This window comes from Theileria orientalis, chromosome 2, assembly GCF_000740895.1.
Source record: "Theileria orientalis strain Shintoku DNA, chromosome 2, complete genome".
NCBI lineage: Eukaryota > Apicomplexa > Aconoidasida > Piroplasmida > Theileriidae > Theileria > Theileria orientalis.
The window spans coordinates 1,746,177-1,762,576 of record NC_025261.1 but is presented as its reverse complement, the minus strand read 5'-3'; the positions used below and the strand labels follow the sequence as shown (position 1 = coordinate 1,762,576).

The following is a 16,400-nucleotide window of genomic DNA, read 5'->3' as shown; positions in this document are numbered from 1 at the left end:
GGTTAAACATTAGTATTTCAACTGATTTTATCAGTTTTTGTTTACACATACTGCACTATAAGTAAAGAAGGAATAGTACCTTTTATAGTCAATAATCATAGATATATGAAGATTCTACCGATATTACGACGACCTACAAATTCAATACCACTATCCTATGAAAAGTTTCTATCTAACTCATTTAATGTTAAATATAAAGGTACATTTATACTTCATAACTTTACGAATTTACACATTATATGGAAACATATATATGCTCAAACCCATAAATATAATATTCTTTTAGAATCCAACCTGGATTCAAATCAACAACAACAGCCAATTAAATCAATATTTGGAGATTTGAACACCGGTTCACCTCTAGGAAAACAACAGTCTAATCAGAGTCCCTTTGGCTCATTATCAAATAATGTGCCTAAAGATATAAATTTTAATTTAAATCACATCCCACATTCAAATGATGGGTCTGCAACTGTTGAACAAAGGGGAAATAATGGAGTTTTACTCAAGGGTGTGTTAAATGACAAACCGGCAAATAATTTGATTAAATCGTATCGCAATGGTAAATTAATTTAGTATAATAGATTTATAGACCTGGATCCTTCAAATTATGTGACTAGAATCTCAGATAATAGATTAAATAACGATAACACAGTTATAGAATCTATTTGTTACACTAAGGATGGTGACAATGGATTAACTAAATACCCTCGTAATGAAACGAGTGACATCACTACTGATGTTGTATCATATAAACGCGCAGAAGGTTTGTATAAAATAAGTTATTTCGCGTAGGCCGAGATGTATTTGCAGGAAGGTACTCTCACCTCAGGGTGTACAGAAACGAAAGTGTGGATTCGATTGTTAACAGGGGTATTGGAGTTTCTGAGGGGATAAATAGCCTAATAAAGGAGAGAGCGCTGAGAGGACTAAGTAAGGAATGCCTAGAGATACTTTCTGAGATGAAGAAAAGGGGCATAGAGGTACGCACAAGTCGTTTACGACGATATAGGTGTCCACTGAAACCTACAACAACTGCATACTCAGCTGTGCTAAGACGAGAAACGCGAAGCTGGCCAGGTACCTGTTTCTGTGTCTGAGGTCGGACCTGATCACGCCTGACCTGAAGACCTACACGCTCATGATTAAGACGCACATCAACTGCGGGGACACCTCGAGCGCGTTTTCGATCTACAGGAAGATGGAGAAGGAGGGGACGAGGGCAGACCTGGTTGTTTTCTCATCGCTGATCGACTGCCTGGTGGAAAGCAAGCAAGTCAGTGGCGCCTGGAGGCTGTTTAATTACATGAGGACGTGGAGGCTGATTGAGCCCGACGAGGTCCTTTTCACAATAATGATCAAGAGCTGCAGCGTGTCCAGAGATGCGGAGAAGGCGCTGAGCCTATACCAGGAAATGCTGTCGCTCAACCTGTATCCGACGATCCACACGTACACGGAGCTAATAAGGTGCCTCTCGAAGCGCAAGGAATACTTTCACGAGTGTTTCCAGTTTTACAATAAAATTAAGTCACAGGAGTACACAATTGACGCTGAGATCATGTCTCATCTTTTGGAGGTATATTAGCAACTATGTATATCATTGTCAGTGGTTATTTAGTGGTGGTGGAGGCAATACGATAAGTAACACTGCCAGCATTACCATGATCGTCACTTCTATTGCACATAATGCTAACAATTGTTATTTCAGAGCTGTTGCACAGTTGGAAACGTGAGGAGGGCGCGGGAACTGCTCTTGGAGGCCTCAAGGATCGGCGTTGAGCCGACACTGGAGATGTACAACACGTACATAAAGACGTTAGCCAGGCAGATGAAGTTGAATAAAATGAGTGAAAATGAGAAGATTAACCATATTCAGAAGACGTGGGAGATAGCAAAGGCAATACTGTCAAAATATATGGCAGGCAGTGGGAGTAGTACCAGTATTGGTGTATCAGATGTTGACCCTAGTGGTTCTGATTACGGTGATATCAGTAGCACCATTAGTACCAGTACTACCAATAGTGCCAATGCCACGAGTAGTGCCAACAAGGAGGTCACTAGACTGTTAAACAGTGTTATACTGGTGTACGAGAGTGGATGCTACCATGACTATGCGCTGGAGGTCCTAAAGTGTTTTCCACGATTTAATGCACACCCTGATTACATGACGTACTTCATACTACTAAGGTAACCACTTTTGAACATAGTTACTGCTATTTACGTATCTAGTTGCTTGGCAGAGGGTACTATGTAGGTAGCTGCCACGTATTAACACAGTTACACTTATTGACAAACCTACCATATATCAGCGTAATTGCCACGTATTAAAATAGTTATCACGCAGTAGATATGTATAAACTGGGTATTTTTGTTAGTAATAATCTGATAGGATGGTTGGACCAGGCATGAAGGACGTTGGAAGGTTTTTTGCACTGTGGGACGAGGCCAAATCGCACATAACGCCGCAGAAAACGCTGTTATACATGGCGCTGGATATGGCAATTCTATCACGATCGGCGAAGAAGACGCTTGAGATACTGAATGATATGTACAACGCAAAAGTGTTCCCTACGCCTTCACTCATGAAGAGGCTGTATGAGTCTGGAAAGAGAATCACGCAAATACACATGATGATCAACAACTTGGTCACTCTGCAGAGGAAGTTGACCTATCATGAGAAGTTGAATGAAAATAAGATGCTACAGACGTATATAGACGAGAATGAGCTGAATAAATCAGTGACCACTTTTGGTTCTAGGTGACCACGGCGGTGGTGGGTGTGACCACCATTGTTGAGTTTACACATCATTTCAACCAAATATGACCACTTCAGGTCAATGTAACATACATTAATCTAGTGATTTAAGTGGAAAGTATGTAGTTTACAGGCTCCGTTGGCCGTTTAAGCTCATGTTAGTATGGACTGGGTCTCTTAGGTACGTCCTCAGGTGTCGTGATGAAAATTCACTAAGTAGAAAATTTCACGAAAAATTAAGAAAATTCAGCAATAAAACAGAAGGAAAAGATCAAAGAAAATAGTTAAACGTAAACAATTTTAAATTAACTTTAATCACCTTTGGCATATTTGGGTGTTTTAGTGTAACTTTTGTCATGCCAGATGAGTGTTTATCGTGAACTGTATGACCACAACATACCCTATAAACTGGACCAAATGACCCCAATTAACAGCCTTGCTACACATCAGGTTAACAATTTAACATTTAAAGCACTTAATTGTTCAATCGGCCAACAATGAGTACCATGAAAGTGCACGTCGTGAAGGGGGTGAACAGCTACACCGGCGACCTCCTTAAAAAGCAGAACAGAAACATAAACAGGAGGAGAGAGGTCAATTTTAACGTCGATAGCTTGACTGAACACGAACGCAGCTCAAGCAGAGCGAAGAGCTTTGCAATCTATAAACCTCCAACCAAATTTAAGTCCGAGTCTACGGACAAGTCAAAGTCCAAAACTAACAAGGTCGAATTCGATCCCGTTGTAAGGACCAAGGACGGCGTCAACGAGGTCTTTGCGACTAAATTAGAACTGTCGGACGAAGACGAATTCGCTGAGAAGTATCAAAAGTTTGACGACGAGGTGGAGGTACAAAAAGGGAGTGACGGGGCGCGTGATGAAGACTCGGACGCTGAGGCCGACCTTGCTGTTCCTGGCTACGGCTTTGCCGACCAGGATGCGTTCGACCTTGAAGCTGGTAATGACGATGCTGAAGATCAGCACGATAACGACAGGGAAGGCGGAGAATATGTTGAGGACATCCTCGGAGGGGACGTCCCAAGCCCTCACGATAACCGCGAAAAGGCCGAATCCGTTACCTTCGAGGACGTTTTTAACAGCGACGACCGCGAAAAAAGCACTGATAACTGCGACAGGGAGGACAACGACGAGGAGGCTTGGGGTTACAACTTTTCCTCAAACAGGGATCGCGAGGACGACGCTTCTGTGAGCACCGCCAGTGCCAGGGGCTCTGCCAACGTCTTCCAGAAGTTCCGCGACAAAGTCAAGGAGACTTACGACAGGAGCGGCTTCAAGGAGATGCACAAAAAGAACATGGAGGTCCTGCGAAAGCAGTTCAAGTCCGTCCTTGGGCGGAAAAAGGGTCGGAGCCGCTCGCAGTCTTCCGAGGACACTGGCTCCGGCTCTTCCGAATACTGGGAGTCCAAGGCTGACACCAACTTCGACAGGGCTGACTTTGCGCCCAAGCCCTACGGCTTCGGCGCGAATCGGTCCCACGCAAAGGTCTTGAATTACGAGAGCGACGACGACGCCAAAAAGCGCTGTTGTTGCTGCTAAGTTTCAATGCTATTCGTCGGTGTCATTGTTACTTGGTCACACCATTCATAGTACTGGCGGTTCAATTGCAATGTGGATCTTTTAAAGCCCCTATCCTCTTAATCTTTAGTGTAGTGTTTGATCGCAATGGGATATAATCCAAACCATAATTTCAGTATAAATCAAGTAAAATACGCAAATTAACGCACTTGTGCCTTTATATTCTTACACATTAGTCAGTTTACTGATTTTCACCACAACTAAATTCCACCCTAGAAAATTCACATAACTGCTTACTTGTACCATAGATTACTCATTGTAACATATCCTTTAATCTCCAAAATAGCTTAATAATGTGTTTTGCGATTTTTATAGTTTATTTACTTTAATTTACCTCAATGTCGGACTCAGACTCGCCCTATCATGATTCCAAACATATTAGTGCTCTTGGGGTTTGGAAGGACAATTTTTCCACAATCTTGCATCACAGGGGATCCACATTCCACAAACTAACTATCGGCAGGAGCTATAACACTTTTTTTCTAAATTTAGAGGAAACTGTGTTTGCTCTCTTGAGGACCAACTTTCTCCTCCTAGACTACCACACCCGGAGTGTTGTTGGCCCTTATGACATTCTCAATGACCTCTTTGACAATTTTAGGCTCGCCGATTTGCTGAAAATTCATGTTTACTTGGCCCTTCAGCGTCTTGGCAGGTCCCCTAGATCTCTTCAGGATTCTTTTCCTTCCACTCCTGCTGTTGACCCCGATGTGTTCCAACTTCCTGATTTTACTCCCAATCACAAGCTTTTAGAACTACATTCTCTTTTAGACTTTTTCAAGACCAGGAAACTCAACAATCTTACTTATAAGACTGAGTTTTTATCCCCTGTGTTCTCTGTTGATCACGTGGATTGCTTTATTACCATGCCAGACTCCCCAGCTTCTAACATTTTGGACTCTTTAATCGATTTAAGTAACATTATCGCAGTTTCTGATTTAGATTCTGTTTACTTTTTAACGCTTTCTCCTGTAATTTTCTAATTTCATTCGTTTACACGTCATCTACTCATTCTTCTTACTCATTAACATACTTATTATCGTCATCTACTTATTTAACTCGTCATACAATGTTACCATGTAATACCTACTGTGTACATTTACTCCTATTATTTACATGAAGTCGCTATCGTCGTCCTCCTGCTGTTCTACGTCGTCGTAGTTCATCTCCATTTTGTAGCGCAGTATTCCTCCGATTCCTCCGAACCCGTTTTGGAACTGCGAGCCTTCTTGCGACTTGTTTGTTACAAAATCCAGTGACGATCCGTAGTTTTGGTAATTGTTGATCAGCCATTCGATTAGTGGTATTTTATCCATCACTTCCAGGTCCACGTTATTTTCCTTAAATATCGCTTCGTTCCTTTCATCTTCTGTTGATATTAGCAACACCGACTCTACTGCTGTCACTGGATTTTTCACTTGCACTCTCAGTATATCCAACTGTTCGTATATTATTAACACTTCCACCATTCCTGACTCCAGTGCGTTAACTGTATCGTGCACTCCAAATACGTATTTTCCTACATACCCTTTTCAAAGTCCACCTTTTACCTGTATCGTGTGCTACTTCGTCGAAGAACCTCTTAATCAACTTCTTTTCGTGTATGAACTTTACGTTTGCCAAGCATTCCGATGATAGTTCTATTGCTTGTTGAAATCCGTTTTCTCCTCCGTAGCATACGTCCACCACCTTGATTACTTTTGCTGACAACCTCTGGTCAAACATATCACTATTTGCCAGATCGTTTTTAAAATCAGCATTTCCTAATAATCTATTAACACTCTATTTCTAACTACTCCACTTTCATATTCACTGGTCTACTATATCTCATTTTTAACTACTAAATCTCATTTTGGTCTACTATTTTTCATTTCGTTAACACCATCATTATCCATATTTTGTTACGATTTCTGCTTTACACAGACCATAACTACTACTATTTTTCTCATATACTTACTCACCTGCTAGTATAAGCCCTGTTACGTTTACTTTATCGTTTGTTATGAACATATTGACTGCAGTTTCTGCAACTTTTCTGATGTAGTTGTGGCGCTTTTCCATTCTCAAGCGTGCGAACCTCAGTGCTGACTGTCCTCCCCTTCCGTGTTTTTTGGGCAAGTCGACAGTAAAACTATGCAACACCTGCGCGTATTAGTATGTCGTAGCATCAAATCTCATAATTAATACCAATATACCACCGTAACTACTATAACAATAACCAATATACCACCGTAACTAACATATCAATAACCAATATACCACCGTAACTAACATATCAATAACCAATATACCACCGTAACTAACATATCAATAACCAATATACCACCGTAACTAACATATCAATAACTACCTTAGGGGTAACAAATCTAGTATAAACGCAACTACTATCACAGCAACAAATCTAGTATAACTGCTGCTGCCATCAAATTTCTATATTTATTTCTTACTTCTTTTGATGATCCTTGTATTGTTCCGTATAGTGCTCCGTTTCCGTCCATAATTATGAACCCGAACTTGTCATCGCTTTCAAGAAGCTCATGTAAGCTCTGCACATTTTTGTTTTAATCCGCAGCTTACTTCTACATGAAATTTATTGTCGCATAAGTATAACGAGGTGTTTATTGGCTTAAACGGCTCAAAATCTATTGAGACCTTCTTCTCCTTCCCGTCATCTGTTATCACTGTTCCACAGTATACCACTAGTCCGTTCGGTGGCGTAGCCCTGTATAGCTTCAAACCTACATATTCGTTAAAAACTTCTTATTTTTTTAATTTTTATTTCTAGTTTTTACGTTGCATGGTCGATGTGATTGCTGATAACACTGACAGACGGTTTACTCTAGATTTTATGTTAGAAGCGGTTCCGTATTCGTCGGAAAGCATCTTATTTATACGATTAACGTCATCCTTCGGCCTTATTATCAAACTAATCATGCTCGTGCCATTTCTAAATGATTTTTGTTAATTTTCCTTCTCGTATTTTACTTGATAGCTTACCCTTTGGCCGATTCTAGTTTGTTGATTAATCTTTTTATCTTCCACTGTTCAATATTAGTGTCCGACATTTTCACCTTAATTTACTCTTATTAAGGCTACACAACTACTTATTTAATATAAATCTCAGTTATATTAAAATATAACAATTATTTATTGTACAAATAAAAGATATCAAATCAATAAAATGAAATGATTCTAAATGGTGCCTAGAGTACACTACTATTTTATTATTAAATATCTTTCTGTGTATTGTTTCTACTTGTACCATATTTTATTTATATTTTAAGTGTACTATTATACTTTATAAATCCACTTTATCGTTAAATACTTTTTTTGTTACTTTTATAAATTTTAATTTATATCACTTTCCTCTCTTTTTTTCTTTATTTTTTATTAAATCGGCTTTATAATGTTATTTTTAAATTTATTTTCGTTAAATGATTCCAATTAAACCTTTGGGTCGCGTTTTAACACAATTTATTATTATTGTTGGTGGAAGCGTCATTAAGGCCACTTATAATGCCTATAAACAGTCTTTAAACAACAATATCGGCGGAATTATCAACAACAATATTGGTAAATTGATGACCAAGGAGGAAGCTGCCAAGGTTCTCGGTTTCAATTCGCACAATAATCTGAAGTTGCAGCAGATTGAGGAGGCTCATAAGCGCCTCAAAAACATAAACACTCCCTCCGGGTCATTTCAGGGCTCTCCCTATTTAATTCAGCGCATAGATGCTGCCAATCACATTTTAACCAAGTACTATAAGACCCATAATAGTAATTTATAGTATATTTACATTATCATTTACTTTTATGTTTTTAAATTTAAAATATTTTTATTTTCTACTAAATTATAATGTTTGTTAGGCGTAATTATCTTAAACCACTCAAATATTTTATGGAATCTTCCGATTTAAGCGAATGTGTAAACTATAATGTATTATTAGCGAGGTTATCTAGATTAAAGTCGATCAATAAGAATTTAATTAGCTTAAATTCACATTTAAACTCTTCCAATAAGAACACTTATGTTTGGAATAAATATTCCTTGGATAACGCCAATCGGTCGCTGGAATCCATTGAAAACACTGTTAATAGGCTGATTAATCTCGACAACGTCAGTTTACTGGATTCTTGTAAATTGTTACTAAATTTTAAGTCCAATTACAACTTTATTCAACTGATAAGCGCCAATATTGACTTTTACGGTAACATTATCAACCTCTACTACCTCCTGAAGTACGTATTAAACTTCAACACTCTCAACAACAACAGTCCTTGTGACTCTAGGGACAACAACAATCTAATTAGGAACATTTTGAGCAGGATGTGTAGCAACTTCAGTGAGATGGCCAACAAAATTGCGACTTTGGAGCTACTATGCAATTTTAGCATTTTCCACGACGACTTCGCGTACTTGGTTTACAACTATGTCACCAACTTGGACAATATTGACGTTTTAAAGGCCAACGTACCCATTATTTTAGACTATTTTAACAAACACAATACTCTAATTAATAGCAGTACTAATGCCAGTACCAACACCAATACCAGTATCAATACCCGTATTACTAGTATTAGTGAATACGATCTTACTGAGTTGTTGGAGTTGTATATTGACAATTCTGACTTGAATACGCTCAAAACTGATCATTTGTTAACTGTTTTTAAGTACCTACTACTGACCAACTTGGCTAGTAAGTATACGAAGCATCTTAAACACATATTCTTGAACTTAAAATTGGTTAAACTATCTCATATTTTATCATTTTTTGACTCTTTAAGTTTAAATTCTTACCCTTATCTACTTTACTTATCATTGCTTGACAACAATACAATACTCAGTGTTCTTACTCGCAATGCTGATTTAATCAATGTGAAGACTCTAATTGCTATTAACAGCATCTATTTACTCTTTTTCAACAGCCTAAAACCACACTCTGCTACCACTACTACTACCATTACTACTACTACTTCCACTGTTCATTTTGTTAGGTTTTTAAACATGTCTCTCACTCACTTGTTCAACTACTACAACTCTGTGGTTGGTAATGCTTCACTTTTTCAACACTATAACTCTTTAAATTACCCTAAATCGCCCAAACTTCGTCAATGCACTGGAGATTCTCTTCCCAACCATAACACACACACTGCTCATGGCCTTGGCACTGACCATAAGGACTATAACAATGACCATAACGACTATGACTCCTCTGATTGCAGTGAACACGTTTCTCAGGACTCCTTGCTGAAGCTTACTCGACACATCAACAAGTTACTTTACGACATTGCCGATCTCCGGTGCTTAACTTACAGCAACCTTAACCTCGTGGCCACTTTCTTAAGTAACTACGACTACTTGGTTACGTACTTAACAACTCCTTTTAGCAAGTTGTCTAGCAACTATGTACTGTTTAATCTTCACCGAACTAACACTCAACTCTGCAAAGGGCACAATATTAAACTCAACAGGAACCGTAGGAATAGCGATACTCTGGTCTATTTCGACGACTTTCTCAGTTACGGCCTAAATGACTACTTCCTGGTGGACGCTAATACCAGTAACAGTACTAATAGCAGTGGTATTAATGGCAATAGTAGTACTAATACCAGTACCATTAGTAACAGTAGTAACACTACTACTACTAATACCAGTAATCCTACCGGTGGTGGTAACACTAGTGCCACCAGTGCCAATAGTGCCAACCGTGGTGGCAGTAGACTTCATTCTGAGGTTAGCAGCGTCCTCGAGGGCATGAACTTATCCACCTTTTCAAACGAGGTTACTGTGGGACCTTACCGAGTTGACATTTTACTTACCTGTTTTTAATATCTTTACCAATTAATTTAAGGTAGCTATTTTGTAATAATGGTCACTGCTAGTCTACATAGCTATTAAATGGTACCATATACTGCCAACACATATTGGTGCTGGTATATTTATTACTAGTATATATTTGTACTGGTATATTTACCACTAGTATATATTTCCATCAGTAACTTTTAGCGCTGTAGCCATCTGTTAGTAATGTATAACTTAGTGTGGCTATCTGCTGTTAATGTATAACCTACTCTATCTAAGTGTTGGTAATGTATAAACTAGTGTAGCTATCTGTTAGCAATGTACCATGTAATGCTGTGGTACTTTTTAATGATATTAGTGTTGTGCCAAAATTTACTCTACTTGCTGACATTCTAAAGACTGCCGCCTTTGCTAACGGCCTACCAGCTGCTTTCTTACGGCTTGCTCAACTGCCTTACTGCCTGATTAACTGCCGACTCGTCAGCTGCCTCACTCACTAGACCACCTGGTGCCTACTTCCCCGTCTGACTCTCCTCCTCGTTGTTCGGCGTGCTCGAGGCGTTTGCGCTGTCCTTCGGCTGCTGCGACGTCGCGCTGTAGGCCTGCTGCGAGAGCCGCCAGGACAGGTCCTGCAGCTGCTTGTGCTTCTCCCTGATCCTCGCCGCGTCGTCCGCGCTCAGCGTCTCGCGCAGCTCCGAGGACTTCTGCCTCAGCTCCTCGAGCTCCGCGTCGCCCAGCTTCCCCTTGAAGTCCTCGAGCTGGCGGTCGACGCTGTAGAGCAGCGACTCTGCCTCGTTGCGCAGGTCGACCAGCTCCTTCCTCTTCTCGTCCTGCTCCTTGTAGTTGCTGGCCTCCTTCACCATCTTCTCCACCTCCTCCTCCGAGAGTCCTCCTGAGCTCTGTATCGTGATTGCCTGGCTCTTTCCCGTCGACTTGTCCACTGCCGAGATGTTCATGATTCCGTTTGCGTCCACGTCGAAGGTGACTTCGATTTGCGGCACTCCTCTCGGCGCCGGCGGTATTCCCACGAGGTCGAACTGTCCCAACAGCTGATTGTCTGCTGCCATTCCTCTTTCTCCCTGGAACACCTTAATGCCCACCTGCGTCTGGTTATCTGCCGCCGTGCTGAAGATCTGCGACTTTTTCGTCGGAATCGTCGTGTTCCTGTTGATCAGGCGCGTGAACACTCCGCCCAGCGTCTCTATTCCCAGCGAGAGCGGGCACACGTCCAGCAGCAGCAGGTCCTTGATCTCGCCCTTGAGCACTCCTGCTTGTATTGCTGCTCCCATTGCCACTGCTTCGTCCGGGTTAACTGACTTACTCGGCTCCTTTCCAAAGATCTTCTTCACCACCTCCGTCACCTTCGGCATTCTCGTCATTCCTCCCACCAGGATCACGTCGTTTAACTCATTTACGTTAACTCCTGCGTCCTTCAGGCACTTTTTGCACGGCTCCACTGTTCCTTCCAGCAGACTTCCTGTCAGCTGCTCCAGCTTCGACCTCGACAGTTTTATCAGCAGGTGCTTCGGCCCCGACTGGTCTGCTGTTATGAAGGGCAGGTTTACTTCCGTCTGCGTCTTCGTCGAGAGTTCTATTTTTGCGTTTTCTGACGACTCTCTCAGTCTCTGCAAGGCCAACTTATCCTTCTTCAGGTCTATTCCGTTGCTCTTCTTAAACTCGTCGACCAGGTACTTCAGTATCACTTGGTCAAAGTCTTCTCCTCCCAGCGACGTGTTCCCGTTCGTCGCCTTAACTTCAAACACTCCTCCCAGTATCTCCAGCACTGACACGTCAAACGTCCCTCCTCCCAGGTCGTACACTGCTATTGTCTTCCCGTCGTTTTTGTCCAGTCCGAATGCCAGTGCTGCTGCTGTCGGCTCATTGATGATTCTCAGCACTTCCAGTCCTGCTATTTTTCCTGCGTCTTTCGTCGCCTGTCTCTGCGAGTCGTTGAAGTATGCTGGCACTGTTATCACTGCCTTTGACACGTTCCTTCCCAGGTATGCTTCTGCTGTTTCCTTCATCTTCGCCAACACGTACGCTCCTATTTGACTCGGCGAGTACTGCTTTCCCTGCGCCTCTATCCATGCGTCGTTGTTCGACGACCTCACTATCTTGTACGGCAGCGTGCTCTGCTCCTTCTTCGTTTCCGGGTCGTCAAACTTCCTTCCTATGAACCTCTTCGTTGCGAACACTGTGTTTTCCGGGTTCGTCACAGCCTGCCGCTTCGCCACCACTCCCACTAGGCGCTGTCCGTCCTCTGTGAATGCCACTATTGACGGCGTCGTTCTTGCTCCTTCTGCGTTCTCGATTACTTTCGGCGTCGAGCCTTCCATGATTGCTACACACGAGTTCGTCGTTCCCAGGTCTATTCCCACCACGTCTCCTTGCACTTTTGCCAACCTGCTCGATGATGTAAATATGCTTCTCCTGGATCCCACATTCACCTTGTTAAACAGGCTCGTAATTCCTGTGATTCCGTTACACGATTCCGAAATACTATTCAGTCCGTTCGATATTTTATACGAGTATCTAGATTTGTTAAGGATAGAGTACAAACGTTTAATCGACTTCATTTTTAGTTATTAATACTATATTAATATTACTACGTTATTGCTGTTTATACTATTTCCGGCTACCGGTATAAATCCAATATTTACAGAACTACAAAAAGGGTGTTTGATACACTACTGATAAAAGTGTACGTCAAAACAATTTCTATATTAAAAGTTAAGGCTAATTCTAATATTGACTGCTTGTTTGAGGTCCATTCATGTGGGGAGTCATAGGGCCGAGATTCCACAGTTTATTCAAAATAGACAAACATAATTTTTATTCTAATGACACATATGAACTCAGATTATGCTCCCATATTCAATTACTAAAAAAAGGCGCTAGCCGCCCTTTAATATACATTTTTTTAATCTCATGAATCCATATTGATTAAAACTCACGAATTTTATCGCTATGATTTATATTCATTAACAGTTTATTTATTATATATTTGATCCAATTATTTATTTTACATTAATTACCAATATTATTTACCTAATGTAATACCCACACACACTCTAAATATCTCTGTTTACTACACACAATTTATTTATTATATGATTAACTATTTTAAAAGTACATTCCCAATTATTATTTTAAAGATTTCTCTTATCCCATATGTTTTAATATACCGTCATTACAACATTGATGGTTAATTGATGTTGTTTATTCCATCTCACACATTTTGTTTTTAGTTAATATTTAATAAACTTTTGTCTGTATTATTTTATTTGACATACTTATAAATGAATAATAATGCTTTCTTTATTTGTTATTTTGAAATTTTTCATTACACTATCATTTTCGGTCTTTGTTAATATCTCAAAATCACATTTTTGCAATGAAAGTATCTGTAAATTATGCTGCAAACCAACTCAAAGTGGATGTGTAAATGGATTCGTTCAAAATTATAGTTTAACACTCTCTAGTGTTAGTCTAGCCTGCCAGGTACCATTCATCATAATTTTGTATTATTTATACCATTTTAATCTAATTTTTATTTTAGGACTGTAATTGTAGTAATCCTGAGATAGGTTCGTCAATTGTAACCTTATTTTATCGTAGGTTGTGGTTGGGCTGGTAGAAGATTTAAAAGAGTAGAATGTAATTCTTGTTCCACATTGTTAGAGTTGTCTGAGATGTAATTTATTACCACAGTTATTTTAATTCATTAGGAATCCAGATTTACCAATTGCTGGCTGTGGAAGATCAATTATCAGCGGAGCTTTAATTTATACTTCTTAAAACAAGAATGTGCTGTTAAATCTTATTTAAATCTTATTAAAATAATATATACCTTTGATTTATTTGTATAATAGTTGTAAATTAGTAAAGTAAGTTTTAGAATTTATTATATACACATAATATTTATATTTAGTTAATGGTGTAGATATAGTTAGTATAAATAATATATTGATTCGATTTAATCATTAATTAGACCAATGGCATTATTCTAACCAAGCGATTAGAACAATTTTGCAATATCATGAGTAAAATCGTTGTTTACTACCAGCAGCACTGGCTACCTGACTTTGAGGGGCTGGAGTCCACAAATCTCTTTAACATAAGGAGTTGCAGGGAGATTGAGGTTGTATTGGAGCCACAGATACTAACTATATGCTTACTGAGGAGGATGTATATGCTTAAAATGGCCTTTAAGCCATGTTTGTATGATTCATTCTATGACGGAGTACTACCAGCATCAATAGCAGCAAACACTATTGATGCGGTCAGTGCCAGTAACAGTGCAAGTGTTACCGCTGCCAGTATTCCTAGCACAAGCATTGGTAGTGGTATGGTAAGTGGCACTAATTCAGGCTTCACTAGCCTAATTGACACGAGCAGCAGTGTTAATTTTGGCACTATTTACGACTCTACAGTGTCGTCAACTAACGGAATCGTACTGAGGAATGAACAGCTAATAAGGTACCTGGTAACACTGGTTAATTTGGGGATTAAGTTGAATTCGACGCAGCTACAAAGTGACTTCTTTCAGCACTATCCAATCATAAATCGCAGTAATAACACAGAGAATAATAAAAATACAGCTGCCATTAGTTCTACTGTTAGTGCAAACACTGCTGCAGGCACTAGTACTGTTGTTACGACTGGCAATATCGTCACGAACACAGTTGGTGGTTCCACCAGTAGCAACAACCCTGTTACTTTTAATCCCGCAAATAGTAGTGGTAGTAATAGTAGTACCGGTGGAGGTAGCAACAGTAACAGCTCCAGTAACCTTATTGCTGGAGATAGGTATAGCAAGGTGTTGTTGCTATCTTACATTTATAGTCACCTGAGGCACTGTGTTCTATACTTGATTTGGCTACATCCGCTGATTTCGACTTTCACGTTTAGCGTCACAGTAAACTCGGAGCCAGTGCCCTTTGCATACTATTCCTTCTTCAGGAAAAGATGCCAAGTGAGGCAGGAGTGTGATCAGCTTGGGTACTCTAGCGTAGACAAGGTTCTGAGGGACCTCAGATTCATTTTAGAGGGGGTCAGAGTGGCAATATCGCAGAAGTATTACGAGGGTCACACCCTAAAGTACGTGTATTATTGTAGTCACTAGTGCTTGATATCATTTAATTGCTGGTTATTAATTTAAAAAAAGTAACTATAAGTTATATTTTGCAGTGACGTCTGCTGGTTTGAGGGATACGTGTTTTCAAATCTGTCAGTTTTATTCAGTCTGCCCTGTAAAGGTAAGACCACTTTTTTGTGCTATTACAAAGTTATTAGTATATCTACTAAGGCTAGTTAGGAATAGTTAATTGTATAATAATCAATACTGCAGATTTCGGTGATTTGTTGTGTCTCCACAGGGACTTTGAAGATTTGAAAATGTACTGCATCAACATAAATTCTAGGTACGATGTGGTCTCCCTCAAGCCCCCTTTTCTTTGCGGAGACTCCATGGCGATTTCCGAATTCAAAGGCACGCTTATATGGTACCTTTTTAAGATTTTGTAGTGATTCCTTTATTCACATCTTAATATATATATTGGGTTATATACATATGTACGAGCTTATAAATACAAAATGATATAGATAAAACAAATATATCAATGTATATTATATATATGAATCACTGTTCAAATGTGTAAATAAATTCAAACGTCACATTTGGAATCTTATGTAGTGTTGTCAACCCACTGACAAAAATATTTATTTTTTACTTAATCCTTTTACACATTAAACCAGTAACAAATTTACAAAAATGTTATTTTTAAAACATTTCAAATTTATAATTTAATCATATTTTACTTGATATTTGTACCATATTTATTTTCTACTTTAAACTTTTTTAAATTTCATTCATTTAAATTTTATTAGATTATTAAAGATTTTATGTTAATAAACAATTAAAAACAATTTATAAACATTCTCATTAACATGATTATCTCTTTAAACTCAGTAAGCCGTTTCCATACAAAAACCAACAACAAACTAACACTTCAATTTTTATTTATTTTTTCTTATTGAGATACCTTTGAATAAATCATAATTATATATGATATTACCACCCAAATTGGATAGTATCAGTTGCTTATTAGTTCCTAATTTAAAATATGAGCCATTGCCAAATTTAGAAATACTATCTGAAATTCGTGTTTTAAATTATTGGTTCAATTTTTAAGAAACCATACGAATTATACTATCCAATGGGTTATTTATTCTAGTTTATCTTATT

General features: G+C 39.2%; 8 protein-coding genes across 8 annotated transcripts; 6 read left to right on the top strand and 2 right to left on the bottom strand.

The window, feature by feature from the left end:
* Positions 1 to 105: 105 nt before the first annotated feature.
* Positions 106 to 3,039, top strand: TOT_020000817 (pentatricopeptide repeat containing protein; the record flags this gene model as incomplete). Its single annotated transcript, XM_009692568.1, has 9 exons — positions 106 to 199; positions 287 to 562; positions 593 to 766; positions 796 to 983; positions 1,013 to 1,576; positions 1,608 to 1,667; positions 1,709 to 2,187; positions 2,390 to 2,758; positions 2,889 to 3,039. 9 exons carry the CDS (start codon positions 106 to 108, stop codon positions 3,037 to 3,039), a joined length of 2,355 nt encoding a protein of 784 aa, XP_009690863.1.
* A 213-nt stretch (positions 3,040 to 3,252) lies between these two features.
* On the top strand, positions 3,253 to 4,311 carry TOT_020000816 (conserved hypothetical protein; the record flags this gene model as incomplete). Its single annotated transcript, XM_009692567.1, has 1 exon — positions 3,253 to 4,311. One exon carries the CDS (start codon positions 3,253 to 3,255, stop codon positions 4,309 to 4,311), a length of 1,059 nt encoding a protein of 352 aa, XP_009690862.1.
* A 377-nt stretch (positions 4,312 to 4,688) lies between these two features.
* Positions 4,689 to 5,333, top strand: TOT_020000815 (conserved hypothetical protein; the record flags this gene model as incomplete). Its single annotated transcript, XM_009692566.1, has 1 exon — positions 4,689 to 5,333. The coding sequence occupies one exon, from the start codon at positions 4,689 to 4,691 to the stop codon at positions 5,331 to 5,333; it is 645 nt and encodes a 214-aa protein (XP_009690861.1).
* A 129-nt stretch (positions 5,334 to 5,462) lies between these two features.
* Positions 5,463 to 7,415, bottom strand: TOT_020000814 (eukaryotic peptide chain release factor; the record flags this gene model as incomplete). The annotated part of the gene is given in 7 exon segments (XM_009692565.1): positions 5,463 to 5,851; positions 5,862 to 6,113; positions 6,312 to 6,492; positions 6,798 to 6,896; positions 6,928 to 7,088; positions 7,143 to 7,297; positions 7,348 to 7,415. The coding sequence occupies 7 exon segments, from the start codon at positions 7,413 to 7,415 to the stop codon at positions 5,463 to 5,465; spliced, it is 1,305 nt and encodes a 434-aa protein (XP_009690860.1).
* Positions 7,416 to 7,784: 369 nt separating this feature from the next.
* Positions 7,785 to 9,881, top strand: TOT_020000813 (uncharacterized protein; the record flags this gene model as incomplete). The annotated part of the gene is made up of 3 exons (XM_009692564.1): positions 7,785 to 8,137; positions 8,269 to 9,695; positions 9,739 to 9,881. The coding sequence occupies 3 exons, from the start codon at positions 7,785 to 7,787 to the stop codon at positions 9,879 to 9,881; spliced, it is 1,923 nt and encodes a 640-aa protein (XP_009690859.1).
* A 193-nt stretch (positions 9,882 to 10,074) lies between these two features.
* Positions 10,075 to 12,729, bottom strand: TOT_020000812 (heat shock protein 70 precursor; the record flags this gene model as incomplete). Its single annotated transcript, XM_009692563.1, has 2 exons — positions 10,075 to 10,145; positions 10,683 to 12,729. The coding sequence occupies 2 exons, from the start codon at positions 12,727 to 12,729 to the stop codon at positions 10,075 to 10,077; spliced, it is 2,118 nt and encodes a 705-aa protein (XP_009690858.1).
* A 733-nt stretch (positions 12,730 to 13,462) lies between these two features.
* TOT_020000811 (conserved hypothetical protein) lies at positions 13,463 to 13,951 on the top strand (the record flags this gene model as incomplete). Its single annotated transcript, XM_009692562.1, has 4 exons — positions 13,463 to 13,654; positions 13,713 to 13,740; positions 13,772 to 13,847; positions 13,882 to 13,951. 4 exons carry the CDS (start codon positions 13,463 to 13,465, stop codon positions 13,949 to 13,951), a joined length of 366 nt encoding a protein of 121 aa, XP_009690857.1.
* A 241-nt stretch (positions 13,952 to 14,192) lies between these two features.
* Positions 14,193 to 15,679, top strand: TOT_020000810 (conserved hypothetical protein; the record flags this gene model as incomplete). The annotated part of the gene is made up of 5 exons (XM_009692561.1): positions 14,193 to 14,457; positions 14,524 to 14,724; positions 14,959 to 15,259; positions 15,344 to 15,411; positions 15,504 to 15,679. The coding sequence occupies 5 exons, from the start codon at positions 14,193 to 14,195 to the stop codon at positions 15,677 to 15,679; spliced, it is 1,011 nt and encodes a 336-aa protein (XP_009690856.1).
* Positions 15,680 to 16,400: the final 721 nt, after the last annotated feature.